Source organism: Gavia stellata, chromosome 12 (genome assembly GCF_030936135.1).
Source record: "Gavia stellata isolate bGavSte3 chromosome 12, bGavSte3.hap2, whole genome shotgun sequence".
In the NCBI taxonomy this organism is placed as follows: Eukaryota; Metazoa; Chordata; class Aves; order Gaviiformes; family Gaviidae; genus Gavia; species Gavia stellata.
In genome coordinates, this window is record NC_082605.1 from 25021017 (window position 1) to 25039038 (window position 18022).

General features: G+C 55.5%; 1 protein-coding gene across 2 annotated transcripts in view; it reads right to left on the bottom strand.

Annotated features, from left to right (window-relative positions):
- Positions 1-17134: 17134 nt before the first annotated feature.
- SRGAP3 (SLIT-ROBO Rho GTPase activating protein 3) overlaps positions 17135-18022 on the bottom strand; it is a 125852-nt gene continuing 124964 nt past the window's right edge. For both annotated transcript variants that reach the window (XM_059823573.1, XM_059823572.1), the window contains exon 22: positions 17135-17555. In XM_059823573.1, the coding sequence (XP_059679556.1) occupies positions 17139-17555 (417 nt within the window). In that variant the 3' untranslated portion in view covers positions 17135-17138. The remainder of the gene's footprint in view (positions 17556-18022) is intronic.

Sequence of the window (18022 nt, forward strand, 5' to 3'; positions counted from 1 at the left end):
TGTCCGAGGGATGGACAACCACCCCAGGTTCGACGCTGGCTCCACAGCCTGACCCGTGGCTGCATGCAGGCGACCGCTGTCACCAGTAGCGCCGACTGAGCCCCATTTGGGGCAGTCGGACTCGCGGGCGCTACCGGAGAGGCTGCATGGGAGGGGGGGGGTGGCCATGCATGGCCCATGCCACGAGCTTGCTGCAGGCTTTGGGCATGCCACGGCACACTGCTCCAGTTTTGTTTTAAACACGGACGGAAAATCTTTACCTTAATTTGCTAAAAGCACTTTAATGTCTTTACACAGGGGGGGAAAAATGTATTACTAATTTGGATTATTTAATTCAGTCAGCAAGACTGAAAGCATTGCTGCACTTCAAGTCCAGGTTCAAAGCATTAATGACTAAATTCTGCTACCATTTCCCTTACATTTCATTTCTATGTCATTTTTTCATTCATTAGCTACAAGCATGACAAGTGACTGCCCTTAGTTGCATCTTTAAAGCACATACAGTGAATGGTTGTTGGATCCATCTAAGTATTGAATTATTGAATCCACCTAAATAAAAGGCAAATTACCCTCTGAGCATTTCCTTGGCAATTAATTACATGAGAGATGATCGGAGGAGGCCAAGGTTTCATTTCAGCACTACGGAGCGGTCTCATGTTAAACTATCGGGTCCTTGGCGAGGCCGAGACGCGAAGTTGGGGCACTGCCGCACTCTCAGCACCAGCATAATCTTTCCAGAAGCAGTCACAAAGTTAAATATAAGTGCTGTGCTATTTCTCTTCACCAGTGGAAAACAGGGCCAGTTAGTTCAGTGTTTTCCACCCAGCCCTCTCCATTTTCTTCTGGGTTTGCACTTAATTTTTTCTAATGAGAAGTTGTTTATCTGCTCTCAGCCCATTAAAAAGCAGACCGGGGAACGAAGGATGGCTGCGATGCGACTGGGATCTCTGCTTGGTGCATCGCACCAGCATCCCCCGCGGTGCCGGGCCTTGCCGAGGCGCATCGCTCCGGGACAGCCAAGCCTGGCTCCTGCAGGGCCCCGGCAGCGTTCCCGCGGGGTTCAGAGGTACGAGCCGTGGAGATTGGCCCCGCTCCAGCCCGGCCTCAAGCACCTGGACAAGGCACAAGCGTGAACAACAGGTAAATTGTCAGCAACAGGAGAAGACACTCCTGAAGGCGGGTTGTGATGTACAGCTGTATCTCGCCAGTGCCGCCATCCAGCCGCGCCGATCGGGGTGTCGCGGGGGGCGGGGAAGGGCAGCGCGTGCCCTGGACCGTACTGAGCGGCCGCAACCTCTGCTGCTCCCCACTGCCCAGCCCTGGCCGGGCGCCCAGCAGAGAAACACCTCTTACTGCACCGGGATGCCGGGGGGGTGCTGGACCACGGCGGGTCTGAACAGCACCAGAACCGGCACAAGAAGAGCCAAAGAGGCGCTGACGGGACGCAGGGAGGGAGCGGGAAGTGGGTGCGGACACTGAGCAAGGGGTCAAGCCCAAGGCAGTTCCAGAAAGTGAAAAAGATATTTTTATCTCGGTTTTCCCAAAGAAAGGGGGTTACTGCAGACCAGATGGGCAGAGGGAAGTCACAGCCCACCCCAGGCAAAGACTCCAAATGGCAGCGAGGACACCAAGTTTTGGCGTTTGAGGGGCACAAAAGGCAGCTGCAGATGCTGCGAGCTCCCGCCCCGCGGTAGATCCGAGTGCTTCACAGCGAGCCATTATCCACATCCCTTCACAAATTGCTCTCACCCTATTATTGTACGTGTGTTGTTAATTCAGTGCGATGAGCACTGGGTTTTTTCCCCACGAGATTTGGTAATTTGCCTCCTAGGCTAAGCCGCGCTGTGTCGGGGAGTGCTAGGGGCTGTGCCGGGCACATCTCGGCTTTGGCGGATGCTGGCAGGTCCCACCGGAGCCTGGGGAGAGGCCAGGGGACCCCTCCCAACACCAACCCCCTCCCTCACTGCAAAAACGGCCTGGGAGTCACAGCTGAAAGCAAAACACTGCCTCGCAAGGTAGGGCTCCTCCGGGTGCTGGGGAGCTGCCTCCCCGCCTGCGTGTGAGGAGGTGTGATTACGATGATGGGGGGTGAATGCCAGAAGCAAAAGCAAGCCAGGAGCATCAATTGCAACAACTGGAAGAATGCAGAAAGAGATGCTCTGGGACACAAATTCTTCTGCATTTATTCTACTGTGTAATGGAAATCTCCTGCTCCTTTCATCATACCTGTAAACAACTTTGTTGTTTGCTGCAGATGATCCTATCATAAAAGGAAAGCACATAGCAATGGGGCAGGCGTAAAAAACTACAATAGCGGAAGAACAAAACTGAACAGAAGACAGCCCGGCTGGCCCTGCCCCTGCCGCTGCCCGGCAGGCTTTGGAGCCATCCTGTTCCTCCCAGCACCCTGCGAGAACACGGCGTCTTAAAACCAGTGAGGACGCACATGTACTCATCGCATTTAAACGTAATTCTGACCTTATTCCTTGACGCCCTCGTACTGAAAGCAAGTTCAGCGCATGCTGGTTCCCAGGAACGCTTCCCGGCAGTGTGCGGCTCCGCTCCCAGCCGGGCACTGGGTGCTTCGCTGCAGCCCCCGCCGGGTCAGAGGCTGTGGAGGGTCGGGGTCCCTGTTCTCCCGCGGCGCGGGGGGGTCAGGCTCTAAGAGTAGTACCACCAGCAAGCCGGGAATTAATCTCCCGGTTGCCCCAGCCAGCTGTTCACCTCATCACGCACCCAACAGCTCATTTGTACGTCAGTTGGTCTGACAGAAGATACGTGTCTTCTGACACCCTCGGGTGAGCTTCTGTCCCAAGACCCTTCCCGGCACGACCCCACAGACAGGCAGCTGCCCTGCAGTCCTGGCTTCGTAACGATAAACACTGCAGAGCGGCGCGGCGCGATCACCGATACCTCTAACACCTCGTATCTCCCAGTCTTGAAGAGCCTCATGATAATGAGAAATGCCCCTCGGCACCTGTACAGGAGGTGCTGCTGTGCTCTGGGACCGGGGGGACAGGGAGCCCCGGGGCTCCACGGCGCAGAGGAGCTCGGGGGCAGCACATGGGGTGACAATGCCGGACCCTCCGCTGGCCCCTGACCCGGCGGAGCAGGCACTACGTCCGTGTGCCACTTCGTTAGCTGCAGATAGAAACACCTCAATTCATCCTGCCATTTGCCACCTCAGGCAGGTCTATTTTATCTCAGGAAAAGTCGGTGCTTTACAAGGCAACACCATTTATTGAAAAGAAGAAAACAAAAGAGTCCTCGAGGAGGAATCGATGGGAGCTGCGTTCCCAGTCAATATTGTCTAAAAAACAAATGGGTCCCACTGCAAATCAAAGGCACTGCCACATGTGCGCCGTGAAATAACTGCATTTGCTCCTGCTCAGCCAAGCAACGATCCCTGGCCCCTCTCCACATTATTGCTCAAGAGTAATGTCATTGAATTTTCTATGAAAAAAATATCGCAGCAGAGGTGATATGCCATGATGCACATATTTCACAAAAGACAGGCTGCTCCAGTTAGAGCAACCTATTTAAAAAAGAATAAATATATTAAGTCATCGTCTTCCCCCCCCAGATACAGATCAGCTTCATTCCTCCATTGACACCATTGTTTGAGTTAGTTCCACTGAAAATGCATCAAACTTCTGATCTTGGGGACAAGGACAGTTAGTTTCAGCTGTAATAACTGTCTAGGGTAAGATTTAGAGTCAAGCTGGAGGAAAAAATTATTTAGAAATCATTGGTTCGCTATCATGCTCTTCGTATCTTCTTTCTTTGCTGATTTTCTCTTCTAATAAAATACTCAAATCTCAGGATTAAGAAATGCTGGGAGAAAAGTTCTGGAGCAAGTTTAGTTCTTGGGCAATGCAATAAGTGTCCCTGGCATCAGGACAAAAACACACTGCAAAATACTTGGAAATAGCCAAACGAGGTGTTTTTTTAAAACGCTATTATTTTGCATGTAAACTCTCAGGCAGGTGCAGCAACAAGCATCGCCCTGCTCCGGGGTCACGGCAGCGAGGCACGCGCACACATCCCTGACCCAGGCGCACCCGGGACCAAAAGGTGGCTGGCTGCTCGTGAAGCTCGCCAGCGACGGGCCAGCGCTGGAGCTGCAGGGTGGTCTCGGAGGAGGTATTTGTCCCCATGTGTCCCCCGCCTGGGCTGGTCGCAGCCGAGCCCCCCCAGCAGGGCGCAGGGACCCCCAGCCCATGGGGTGCCGGGGCGGCACAGCAAACGGCCACGGTTGCTCCTTACCCCCCCGCAGCCAGGGCACTATTCAGGCTATGTGGATCACATCCATCTGTGTGTCAAGCAATCTGCATCCAGAAACGGAACTGTGCATGCATATGCATATCAGCATGCAAATCATCTCTCCTTTGATTTGCATATACTGTTAGATTCACGAGGCAGCGCTCAAGTGGACCCGGCAGGTAATTACAGTGCAATGCATAGGCCATAAATACACATTTTAACGTCCTTTTTGGTAACTAGTGAGGTAGTGAACCAAGTCAAAGGCACACTGGGACTCTAAATACCAAGAGTCAAGTGGTATTTAATACCCAAATGGTGAGTTTGCCTCCACTTTTCTCCCTCCTTTTCTTTTCTGGCAGAAATCTTGGTGGAGAAAAATCTCTTATAGCACTTTTGTACAGCTCTCGGTTATAAGGGCAGACAAAAATACCCATCTTTCAAAAAACCAGCTATAGCTCACTTATAAAGCACTTTGAAACCTTTACCTAAAGCCTTGCCTATCAGATAAAAGTGTCACCAGCTTCAGTCAAGAGCAAGATTGCACCATGCATTCCCAAACATGCAGTGAATTCTTCCTTAGTGGTCCCTGATGATTCAGCCAACTTCAAGTTCGAAAATACCAACTGAAAATAACGCAGTGCCCTGGCACAGCATAGCCCTCCTCCCCAGCCGGGAGCCCTCCGGTCGGCCCCCGCCACTCCCACGGCTCCGGCACCGGGCACTCGGCCCCTCTGCCCAGGGAGGTCGGGGCGCTGGAGAGGTTTGTCGTGTTTTCCCGCACACCCATGTCCGTGTGCGCTGGGGAAGGCAGGGCAGAAGCAGCCGTCGCTCCGGGGTGGCAGGTGACGGGGCTCAGCCATGCACCGGAGCAGAGGGCTAAAACACTTTGGGCGGTGCCTGGTTGGGATTTGTGCCCTGCTACCCAGACGGCTGTTCCTACCACCCAAAGTGCTGCGTGGGGTAGTCCTTTGTTCTACTTGAGCGTCCCTGTTCTGGCTTCATCTGCCCCCGCAGAGGCCGGGCTGTGTCCTTTGGGCTCATCGACACCAGTCTAAGTTATTAGCACAGAAACCTCCCCTCTTCCTTTCCACCTTTCCCCAGCCCTCCCATAAAGATCTCAGCCCAGAGCAGCCCACATCTACGTTTCTCTCTCACCGGGCACAGGAACGCGTCTCTGCACAGGGACAATTCAAGGCTCTCATTGGTTTCAGAAGACCGAAGCAGCAGCCAGTTCTTCAAGACGACATGGCCCTGCTCCAGGGTTTGCTCGGGACCGTTTTCCTCCGGGAGCAATAAGCTGTGCTAACTGGTTAACACAGGCAGCTTTGACACTGTAACGCTGCAGAAAGCTGCTCCAGTTGGTGCCAGGGAAAATGCACAATAGACGCGAATCAGCGCAGGTGAAGCCACAGCAGCAGCCGTGCGCCCACCACCACGGCTCTCAGCGCTTCTCTCATGGAAGGCACAAGTCCTGCGGGGACAGAGTCAGGCCACCAGCCACATCCACATACTTCCCCGGCCCTCAGCCACTGATCTTTAACAAATCTCTGCTGGGGCTAATCTAATCTTCAGCCAGAGCTCCAGAGCGTGCAGGGAGCTTTCCTTTGGCACAGCCAGTATGGAGCAGCCCAGATGCACCCATTTCCATCGCCAGCCACCACCTCCAGCACCGCTGAGGACACACAGACGCTTCCCTGGCTCGGCCGCGTCACAGAGACCCAGCGAGCGAACCCGCTCCGGAGGCTCAGCGCTTGGCCAGGGACGGGCGTGGGGAAGCCCACCAGCCAGCCCCTGCCGCCACCACGTGCCAGCCTCCCAAGGTGCTTTCTGCTGTCCCCTCTCCCGGCGGGGAGCATCACCCCGCGACCTGCGCACACACACACAAACATCTTTTCCGAGCTCCCCCTGCGCCCAGACCAGCCCGCGATGGGGAAGACGTGACCAGGGAGGAAACACGACCGGGGAAGCAGCCACAAGCCCGGCCGCTGCTGAGTTTTTGCACCGGTTCAGCCGTGAGACTGTATGGGTTTTCAGCTGGGCCAGGCTCTGCACACACCAGCTCTGCATCAGGAGAGCAGAGAAACACGTAAAAGTGGATTTTTAATTTCTCGTGCTCCCTCCAAAGCCTGTGGGTCCGGCCACCCCTCCAGCTTGAGTCCACAGGAGGAATGAAGGATCAAAACAAGGACAAGCAACCTTCTCTGGAGTTCCTGCTCCTGGAGAGAAGGAGGAAAGTCCCCAAAGACGTATTTTGTCAGCTGTAGTTTTGACCCACAAAACTACACGCAGCAGAGCTCTGGCAGAAACCTCTTTTTTACCTGAATGCCAAGAAAGGAAGTCATGGATGCGTCATTTTACCTCCACCTCCTTTTTCATCAGGCGGCTTGTCTCCAAAGCCTCATGACATCCTCCAGCAAGGTGCATCAGCAAGACCCACCACGCAGCCACCTCAGACACCACCCTCCCTTCCAAGCTCCAGGAGCTCCAGGGAGAGCTGCTGCTCAGTTCCCGGCTCAGGAGGGGACGGACGGGCTCCCGGCAGCCCCCGGCTCCACACCCTGAGCATCGCACTGAGCAGCAAAATGCCAAAGTGGAACAGAGCAACTGGGCGCGCCCCAACCTGGTCCAGCACCCGAGTCTGCTTCCAGGGCACCACAGGCATCTTCAAGCCATAGGTTCCTCCTGGTCCCAAACCCCACGTTGTTCTGATGGGCTTCACCATCCCAGACCTGGCATGCTCCTGTGGTGGGAGGAACATAGTGGCTCTGTCCAGTAATTGCTCTGGTACACTAAACTGGTAAGTACTTACATATATTGATGTGTATTTTTAACTTCAGATGGAAATCAACACATGTGTTAGTGTGCAGTAGTGTGGAAAGTTAATTTAAATGCAAATGCTGCATTTGGCCCATAGAAATTAAGAAATACGCTCAATGTCTTGTTTATATTTAAAGTTAATGATTATTACCACTTCAGCCAGTTAACTAGACCTGTTGGAGAGAAATGACTTGGGTCTTAATTTTCAGACAAGCAGAAATATGCTCAGATGGGGCCACTTGGCCTTTTAGGCAGGTGTCTAACGCTTAAAACACAGGGCAGGTGTCCGAGGAGCCCATGCAAACACCCGCCCCGCGCACCAGCCCCACGCACGCACGGCTTAGCTGCGGGGAAGGAACGTGGCGGTCTCCTCTGACGGCCTCGGCATCAGCCCTCCTTCTGCAAACCGGACACCGGCCGGGGCGCGACGCGGTCCCAAGCGCACAGTGCCCTGAAACGACGGCCCCACGTCGCAGCCGCAAACAGGGGTCGGGCCAGGAAAGAGCCTATTGCTCCAGCTGAACGGCACGCTGCCGAAGAAGCACTTAGCGTCACGCATGTATTATTAAAGAGAGTGACCGCAGGTGCATTACACAGAGAAGAGCATAAACCTTCACGCTCAGGAGCGTCATCCAGCGACCGACGACACAGCGATTGAGGGAGGCCCGGACCCTCCCGAGGGCAGCCCGCCCCGTAGCCCTCCGTTACCCACGCCGCTCGCAGCACCCTCCTCCGGAGCCACGGGCAGCCGCTGCAGAGCGGCAGGCGGGGCCGCGGGGTTCGGGCCGGGGGCCGGCAGGGCCGCGCCGTGGGGGCTCCTTCGTCCCCCCGAGGGCCCGCAGGGGCGGGACGCGGCCGCTCCCCCGCGGTGCGCCGGCCCAGCCGCTGCCGGGGGCTGCTGCCACCTGCTGGCGGCGCGGGGCGGCCGCGCACGGGCGCTGCGCCGGGGCCGGGGCACTCAGCGGCCCGAGCAGGCGAGGGCGCAGCGGCAGCGCGGTCTCCGCCTCGCACGGGCCTTCGGCCGCGGCCGACACCCCCCCACCCGCGCGGGCGGGCACACGAGGGGCGCGGCTGCCTCACGCGTGTCGCACCCGCTCGACCGCCCGAGAGCCCGGCGGGCACCCAGGACCCCTGCGCGCTGCCGCTGCCGGCCCCCCCCGCCGAGGGCCCCGCCGAGGCCCCAGGGGCTTTGCGTACCCGGGGAGGTGCCCGGGCCCCGGCACAGGGCGCCCTTTGGCGAGTGCCAGCGCTGGGCCCAGCTCCGTACAGCCACTGCGGGCGCGCGGGGAGAGGGCGGCTGAGCGGCCCCCGCCCGGAGGAAGAGCAGCGAGCCCCGCGCCCCCGGCTGAGCCCCCCGGGCGGCCAAGGCCGCGCTAATTAAGGAAGGGCGGGCGGGTGCGCGCTGCCCCGGGGAGATGCAGGCCGAGTCCCACCTGCGGCCCAGCCAGCCCTCGCCCGCCAAGGTCCCCGCAAACCTCTGCTGCACATTGCCGGCTCTGCTTCTGCAGCTGCCACGCGTCAGGGATGGGTTGAGGAAATCGGGGATGGGTTGAGGAAATCAGGGATGGATTGAGGAAATCAGGGATGGGTTGAGGAAATCAGGGAGGTCTCTGCTCCTCCGCTCTGCCAGGACGGGGAGGAAAGTGAAGCCACAAACGAGCAGCAAAAAAAATCAGTGGAAAGAAACATAATACAGCCTCTGGATAAACTGCCAGCCACAGCCTCTCATCAGCTCAGCTGCGAAGTGCACTCTGACTTTACTGGAGCTGTTTGTTTAGATATGGAGCTTTTTATCCACTCAACGGCTAGAAACACTACCCAGAGCCCCGGCTGTCCCGGGGCAGGAGGCTGTGTTACTGCATGGGGCAGGGAAGGGAGCTCTGGCCGCACAGGAGTGCTTTGCACCTCCACAGTCTGCGCTGGGAGCCCGGAGGGGCTGCGCGGAGGGGCCGAGTCTGGCGACAGCGGCCAAGGGTCCCCCGTCTCCCCAGGCTGCCGCATGGCTTGCTTTGGGGTGACTCTTCCCCACCTTGCCGCTCCCCGAGCCTGGCAGTGGGATGGTCTCTGCCTCACAGCGGTCACTGATGAAGGCTGAAACTTAATGTCTGCAGAACGATGCGAGGCAGCGGTCAGCAAAGTGGCAATCAATCAGGGAGAATTATAGCAAGGACTGAATTAAGAATGTACACGGATGGGATGAAATTAAATATTAATAGCCACTCATCACTCAAGCTCATCTCTCTTCGGCAGCACGCTTGAGTAAGGCCATACAAGACATAAGTGCAAGACAAGCCACAGGCTAAATAAATGACTCCTGGCTCTCCAGACCGCAGCGTAACGCCATCACAGCCGGGTGCTCCTCACAGCAGCACGCGGCTGAGGGATCGCGCCCAGGCCGACGGCTGCTAGAGCAGCGCCAGCTGCTGCCCGGCTTCACGGTAACTGCAGCGGGAGGCAGCCCCGAGAGAGAGCGGCACCCAGGAGTGAACCCCATCTGCCAGCGCTGCGCCAGCAGCTCTGGGTAAATCAGCCTGCGGTGAGCCCCACCGCGGCGGCAGGTTCGTTACTCCAAACCAGCCTTAACAAGGTTATAAAGCTGCCTACAACCTCGGCCCAGGAACTGAAGTCCAACCTTAAACCTGGAGCCATAGCATCAGGCAACGCAAATGGCAGTGAATCAGCAAGGGCTCGGAAGAGCTCCAAAAAGGCCAGTGGTGCCGGTTTGCTGTGCCACCGCGCAGCGCTGGCAGCAGGAGCGGCCTGACGTGACAACTGGGCAATGCCCCAGTTCTGATATAACCCGTGTTGCTCAGAAGGTGCCTCGTTTGCCCCTTCTAAAGCATTATGTCCGATGTTTTAAGGACGTGATTTCATGGTACCAGGAAACCAGGGGCTCCCCTTCCCTCCTCCCCTCCCCAGGGACGAGCACACACAACTGCCAGCTCGCCCTGCACCGCCGCGGCGGGACCCAGCCTCCCCTCTGGCCCCGTCGGTCCGCTGCATTGCAAACGAGCAGCCTCTGCGGTTGCTGTTTTGCGAGGTTTTTTTTCTTCTGTGTGTTCTTGTCATTCCAACCATTAAGCCGAAGCCCTCTGCAAAGCCAACTTCCTCCAGGTATTTAGTCTGGTTCCTGTAGGTTTCCAAAGCGATAAATAAAATGAGGTGTGACGCCTCTCCCAGGCTGGAGAGGCAATGTCCGGCTGCTGCAGCGCGGGGCATTGCCTCTGTCTCTCTTCCCCCCCCAAATTTGTAACCTTTTCTATTCAAAGTTTAACCAGAACTGGGTCGAGATGGCCACCCCAGGGGTAAGGAGACACAGCTATATCCTATCATACCGATTCTCTCCTGAGCTATCTTTAGGGATGTTACCCTCGATTTTTCATTAAAAATACATTGTTCCCCAGCGTGAAATGAGTTGTTAGGTGCCGAATGCAAGGCAGCACACACTCTGGCCTTGGAGGTCAGCTCCTGCTACGGAGCCGAGTGACGAAGGACACAGCTCCCAGTGCCCATTTAATATCCCAGTTACGGCACTAAAAGCCTTGTTGCCAGGAGAAGAAAGGATAAATAGCTTCACATGAGCCTGTATTTGTTAGGCATGGTGGGGAACAGGGACTTTTAATTGGAAATCAATTATCAATTTACTGATAATGTTGACATTTACTTTCAAAGGCTTCATTTGGCTCATTAAGTACCAGTGTTACTGTGGGGACCTTCTCAACTCAGAGAGAGCCCAGCAGAAGAATAATTTGGATGCAGGACAGACCTTTGATGAAACCAGCAGCACATGTGCGTTAGGAAAACTCTTTAATTACCTTGCTTTACTTTATCTGGTAATAAGTCTCACGGGTTAAAACGGCCGTGCTGCACACTGAGTGCAGAGCCCTGGGTGAGGAGTGACCCAGCGTGGCTGGGGGCCACTGGTGAGGCGGTGAGCGATGCTGGGAGCTGGCAGGGCTGTGCCACCCGGGCACCTCCACGGCAGGATGCTAGCTGCACCGCGGGCCGAGCCAAGCACAATAGTGGGCTGCGATGGACGACGTCCTCCTGCACTCGCCATGATTTTCATATCCACTTAGCTGGCTGTAGTTAATTCTTTAAAAGCAAATGCCGGGCCAGTCCCGAAGGCTGTGGTGCCTGGCGGGGATCCACCACCACCGCAGGAAGGGCCTCTGTTCGTCTCCTTGGCTTGCGTGGCCCCCTAAGCCCCCTCGCTCCTTCCCTTTGGAAGGAGATGACCGCTCTTGTCCTGTTTGCCACAGAGGGAGCACTAAACCATCTTTGTTTTAAGCTCATTTTGACATCTGCTTTTGTCTGACATCGCTTGTGCATTGCAGGCACGCGTCCCCTTCCTGGAGCCGAGTGCGACACATCCTCCGTGGTAGGGCCGGGGGGGCCCCCACATGGGGGGCTGCCAGCAGCGGGGGGAACACTTGGATTCAGTTTTCCAGCAGACCGCTCGTGGACCCGGTGAAGCAGCTCTGGCTGCTCGGCAGCTGACAGCGGCTGTTTGTGGGGAGGGGGCTAACAGCAGTGGGCAGAGGCCGGAGGCACAGGGCCCCCCGTCCTGGAGGGGCTGCACCAGGGAGCCACGTCTGCAGGTGGGGGGGACAGCAGGTAAACCCCTCCAGGGCAGAGCCGCTCGGGGGAACCAGTAATGGAGGGGAGGAACAACCCCTGAAGAACAACTCCCTTTGACATGAGAATAAGGGAGCCCTCGCAGATCTCTGTCCCTGGAGAGCCTACAGGCATGAATAGGCTCATGCAGCAAAGGACGTGAGAGCACTGTGCCGTGGTCCCCCTCTCTGCCCCTCCAGTGGTAATTAGTGTCTGCGTAATGAGCTTTCGAAAAGAAAAGCAAGCCTGCTTTTTCAGTGCTTCACTGCCAAAGCAGCCCTCCACGTTTCGAGAGCAATACTAACCTAATGCTTCGGCACAGGCAAGCACTAATGCGCTGAACCGCTGAGAGGGGCTCACGGCGTGAAAGGTTGGGGAAAAGGAAGGCAGCAGTGACAGGAGGTTGAGTCTTGATTCCCCCAAACGCGCGAAGGGCGAGCGGGGGGAGGCAGCGAGGGCGCTCAGCCCAGCTCCCCCTGGGCATTCGCCCCTACCCGCCGCACGAAGGCGGCTCACGAGGGGGGGCACGGCCCTGCCGCAGGCGCTGGCCCCCGCAGTGCTGCCGTCCCGCTGCCTCCATTCAGCATCACCCTGGCCTTAAGGAGCTGACACTCCTAAGGTACAGGCAGGCCGAGGCGAAGGTGAGGTCACTGTGGAGCAGACGTGGAGTGCAGCGCCTTGGCTGCCGTCCTCACCTACCCCGACTCCCCACCCGAGGCAGCCTTCCCCCGTGGGCATGCGATGAACCACCCAAAGGTGCTCTCGCCTAGCAGGAGGATGGCAAAGGTATTTAATTGTCTGAAGACGGGCGCAGGCACCCAGGGCTGGAAGAGATTCCTGCGCCAGGGGCTGGAGGAGCGCAGAGTGGCCCTTCCCTGCCAGCCCTCGCCCCGGGAGGAGTTTAACACACTCATACAGCATCTTCCTCAGCCTTTAATTACCACAGTTTCAGTGCAGTGAGTGTCAAGGCAAAGATTTGTTCAAAATAAAATGGAAGAACATTCCTGTTGGTTTTACCTAAATCCATTTTAAATAAAATTTTAAAGAAACGACACCTCTGAAGTGCGGGATACCTCTCGGCTGGTGTCGATCAGCACAGGTCCTCCCACACCAATGGAAATGGGCAAATTTACACCCCCTTGGAGGCGGTGGGTCTTTTTTTTTTATTGGCCTACATCTCTCTTTCCTGTGTATTTTCACCATATGCCCAGGGCTGAGAGGAAAGAGCCCATCTGTGCTCTCAGCGGCTCATCAAAACAAACACAGCAGAACACACGAAGTCAGCCATGGTGAGCAACCGCGGGCCTGGCTGGCAGCTACGGGGGGTGGCAGGCAGGAGACGCAGCCGGTGGCACCGCCGCTGCTCGCCGGCACGGGGAAGGTGCTGCGGGATGCTGCACAGCGGCTCTGGCCGAGCACCCTGGCCACTGCCTCCGACCAGGGGGGCAGGGGACGAGGAAGCTTTAAGCGCGGGCGCGGGCAGGGGCGCCGGCCCACGGGGCTCCCTGAGGCAGCAAATATTCTGAAACCACAGGCGGTGTTTTTGAGAAAAGTTAAGCGGTTTTATTCAACGGGATGAGTCCACACCCAGCCAGTGGCTTCATCTACATGGCATCATCAGCATACACGGCAGAGGACCCACTCAGACACTCCAGCTGAACGGCATCTCACCACACGGTACAGAGACAACACCAGAGGAGGAGGACGACCGTTACAAAGGGCAGCCAGCCAGCGGTTTCCTACGGCTTCCCGGCGTAACCAAACTCATCCCCACCAGACTACGCAGCCCAGCCACTCGGAAGCAGATCAGGCTCAGGACATCTACAGCCGCACCGTGAAAACCACAACACTGCTAGTTAAATAACACAGCCCGGGGTTTACAAAAATGACCTACCAGGGGTACTTCAGCCTAAGGAAGAAAGCGCACTGTCATCGCCACCCCGGGGACTGACACACTTGCACGCGTTGCTGAAGAGTCTGTACAGAGAAGAGAGGGCCGTGGGTGCCGTTGCTTTCGAGCCAGCACCATGGGAGGTGATGGTGCCCCGGGGAGGGTGGGCGAGCGCCAAGCTACCTCTCCTGGATGCGGCTGTGGCACCGGCGGACAGGACGGGGCAGGTCCACGGGGACCCGGCGGGGTCTGAGGAGCCGAGCTGGAGATCGGCACTTACTCTGCACAGCAGAGGAACAACTGCTCTGTGAGACGCCCTCCTCTTGGCTGCCACGTCCCTGAGGAGGGCTGCGGCCGCACCGGTCCCTCCGGACCCTCGCCCGACGGGGCCCCACCACCCGCTCACCTCGACTACTCGGCCATAGGTTTTCACAGTGAAAGCTCTGCGAACTCTCTGAAGCCTACGTACAGTCTTTACGCCTTTAGAGAGGTATCGAGGATCAGGGTAAAGTTACTCATGAAACATGAGCAGGTTCCAGTTACGATACTCCTACGATGTACATGTTTCAATTTTGTGCCAAGTTACCTTACAGAAAAATACATTTCTTCCCTTAAATTTATAGTAGTTAAAACTACAATTTGAATACCATATTAAAAAGGGGTAGTTTATTCTCCAAGAAAACATCTTGGTTGTCTTTTCTTTAAAAAAAAAAAAAACACAACACACTAAAAAGGACTTTAAAAGCAATCACCCCCTGCACAACACAACCGTACGAAGGAAATCATGATGTGTACAGCTCCTAGGACATTAACTCCAAGCATTTGTTCTGGTGCTCAAAAAGGCACTTAAAGATAAGAAAACAATTGTATTAAAAACCCACAACAAAACAAACCAAAGGAAAACGAAAGGCAATAATTTAACAGAAAGACACTGGAACTTGTACTGTATCTTCAAAAGTAAGAAGGGAGGAAAAAAACCCACCCTAATAAACATGTGTTTGCTATTAAGTCATCTTTGAAAGAATCTTAAAACACCCAGAAGATTGGCGAAGTGAATGTTCTCCAGGAACTAAATGGAAAAAAAATAAAAATAATTACTGGCAACAAACAGACAGCTCTGGTGCCAAATGGGTTTCTTCCCTCCCCCTAAAAGCACATTTGCCGGTTCATTACTAGACCAGACCGACAGACTGTTTGAACATCTGCTGCCCGTAATGACAGAGGCAGCGACCTCAGGGTTAGCCTACGTTAGGAAAGGGGGGGAAATTATGAAGAAAAATAAACATCGATATGAACCAATTGTGGTAATTACAAATGTCGACAATGTTAATAGACAAGGACATAAACACCATTTCCCCTTACAGCATTATACGGAGGACCAATGACAGAATCACTACGTACAGTACTTCTCCCCCACTGTACACGGAAAGGTTAGCTTTGCGGCTTGGTTTTTTATTTTTTTTATTATTACTATTGGGTTTTATTTTTACATTGAGCTACCTACTAAGTGCAAAGATTTGGTGAGTGGCGTTGGCTTTCATCTAATCTTAGCCTATTTTTTGTACAGTTTACATGTTAACAGTTACTTTCCAGCATTTATTAAGCAAGTACAGCAATATATACACAGAGCGGCAGAGGCAGGAGCGGGTGTGGAAGGGGCACATGCTTGGCACTGGACACGGGAACAACCACCGGGCCGGTCCCGCTGGGTTTGTACGCGGCACACGGGGGTACAGGCTGCCTCGCACGGGCGCAGGGCGGCCGACGCGCGCGGGTGCATCACGGGTGAGCCCCCCAGCCGAGACGTGAGCTGCGGCAGGACCGATGGGCTCAGCCGCCCCGGCCGGCGCCTCCGCTGCCTTCTGGAAGTCAGGCTGCTGCTCCAGCCACCTGCGAGCTGGGGTCTGCAGCAGTGCTGGAGAGAAGAGGAAGATGAAGGGCGGAACAAAAAAAAGCCCTGGGCAGGGGCCGGTGGCTGCTGGATGAGGCAGGAGGGCTCACTAGCTTCTTTGCCCAGGGACAGACAGAACAGCAGACATCAGAGATGGCAGGAAGAAAGGATGAACAGTGAGAAGCCATTAGTGCAGCTTTTCTACGCAGCTGAGAGACTCGCGATGGCCCGTTTCACGCTGGGGTTGTACGTGATCATGTGGAATTGACCAAATTAAACCACGGGTCATTGCAGGGAAATCTGTACAAGAAGAAAAAAAACTGCAGGAGAAGCACAGAGTGTCTCGAATTCAGCGCTTACAGAAGAGACTCCATTATCAGACAAAGTACCATGCAATCCCCAGCTCTTTCTGCATATTTTTTCTCTGGGTTAAATGTTCAGAGGAAAAACAAAATGTAGATTCTTTTGCATAAACTCAAACTGTTGTATTATATAGTACAGTACAGAAAGTGCAAAATATCACCCCATCAGATCGGTTCCGCATCTGATATGGTCAAATATGGCTCATGCTTTTCATGCAAGAGGACACAATCTGAATCAAGACCCTCATGTACTGCTGTGCAACTTCAAATAAAGGAACGCTGCTGTACCAAAGCCTCCTCGCCTGTTTGGTCCCATCTGTCAAGATACCATTAGGGTTTTAAAAAAAAAAAAAAAAAAAAAAAGAAGGAAGTGTGTGGGGAAAGGGAAATGAAGCATCTCAAAACTGTTTAAGTTACTCTATTTATGCTTCACCACAGGTTTGTCACTAGTCCTTGTTCATTCTGAAATCGTCAAGAAAATCAGAGTTCTGTGGACCCCACGGTGCAGGCAGGGCTGTGCCCTGGTGCAGCAGTAACGTCCTCCTCCCTGCGTGAAGCTGATGGAGCACACCTCATTTTCTGTCCCCACTCCTGCCGGGTGCCACTGGCTGGGGCGTCACGGCACACATGAAGGCGACTCGGGGTTCAGCTTGGAAAGACACTCCAGCCGGCCTGACACACGCTGGCCTTTATGAATTTCCAGCTCTCCTCCGTAGGCCAGCAGTGAACAAAACCCACTGTATCTCCCCCCCCTTTTTTTTTTAAATGCCAAGAGATGCAGAAAATAAATTCCAGGATTGGCCTTGTATTGCTCGACGCACAGCTGCTACGTACCTCCACGCACACACACGCACACAAATAGCCTGGAAAAACCCCAAATCAATCCAACATCTCTAGAGAGAGTATTTCAGAGCCAGTTTCTGAGGTAAATCTACTTTTTTTAAAAAGTCACCAAATTCTGTACACTTTTATTTTTTTTAATATATACTTCTACATATAGCGTATATTCTCCAGTGCCAACACGTAGATCCGCCGTCTCCTCCTGCCATAGGACTGCAAGCTTGGGAAGTGTTTCTGCATGGACGGGGGTGTGTGTGCACACATATGTACATACACACACACACGTATGTACAATCACCCACCAGGCCGAGGCTACGCACTTGTTCCCCTTTTGGAGAGTTTCCTCTTGAGCACGGTTTTGACTTCCCGCTTGGCCAAGCGAGGCTTTGCTGATTTGCTGGCCCCGCTCCCACTGTCCAGGCGCTGGCTCTCCCTGCCGCCGTCCCCGCGTCCCAGCCTACATGGTGCCCGATTTATCCGCCGAGCTGCTGGGGAAGAGCTTCTCGGTGGGGGTGACGGCGGGGCTGCCCACCCCCGAGCTGCTGCTGCTGCTGGAGCGGTGCTGCACCACCGGCCGCACCGGCCGCATGGGTGGGGGCCGCAGCTGAGCCCCGGCCAGGCGGGCTGAGAGGGCCGGCTTGAAGGTGGTCATCATCTCCGTGGTGGAGCTGCTGCTGCGCCGCATGGCAGCATCGGGGTCCCGGATCAGGATGGTGTGGAGGGGACTGGCGGGCTCCGAGTTGGCGGCGCCCATCGGGGGGTTCTTCATGGGCTCCAGCGTGTCCAGGACCACGTCAGGGGCCTGCTTGGCTGTGTTCTGCCTCTCCAGCTCCCGCAGCTCGTTCAGCGCCGTGCTCATGGTCTTCTCGATGTCCTGCAAACGCCACCAAAAAAACGGATGTCAGTACCGTGCCACAGCATCACCCCGCTCTCCTGCACCCCACCCCGTGGAGAGGCCACCTGCCCTGGTATGTGTAAGGGTGCGTGAGGGTCTCTGACCTAAGATGGGGCCTCGAGGCAAAGCAGGAGCTTTAGGAGAAGATGTAAAGCCCCAACTCCGGCCGCACAAAGGCACCCCGTGTCTCCCAAGTCAACAGGGGTTCAGTCACCAGCTCCAAAGGGAGCAAACCCCAAGCACCACGAGTGATGGGGTGAAGACCAGCCCATCCACATCCCCAACGAGACAGGGTATGTCCACACCCTCCCACAGCACTGAGGCTGGTTTTTCCCAAAAGCAGCCGCCCTGCAGCCTCCATCAGATGTACGGGACCTCTGCTGTCCCTGTGCCTACGGGGCAGTGGCAGGTGGGGGGGCAGAACCGCAGAGGGATGTATTCGGAGT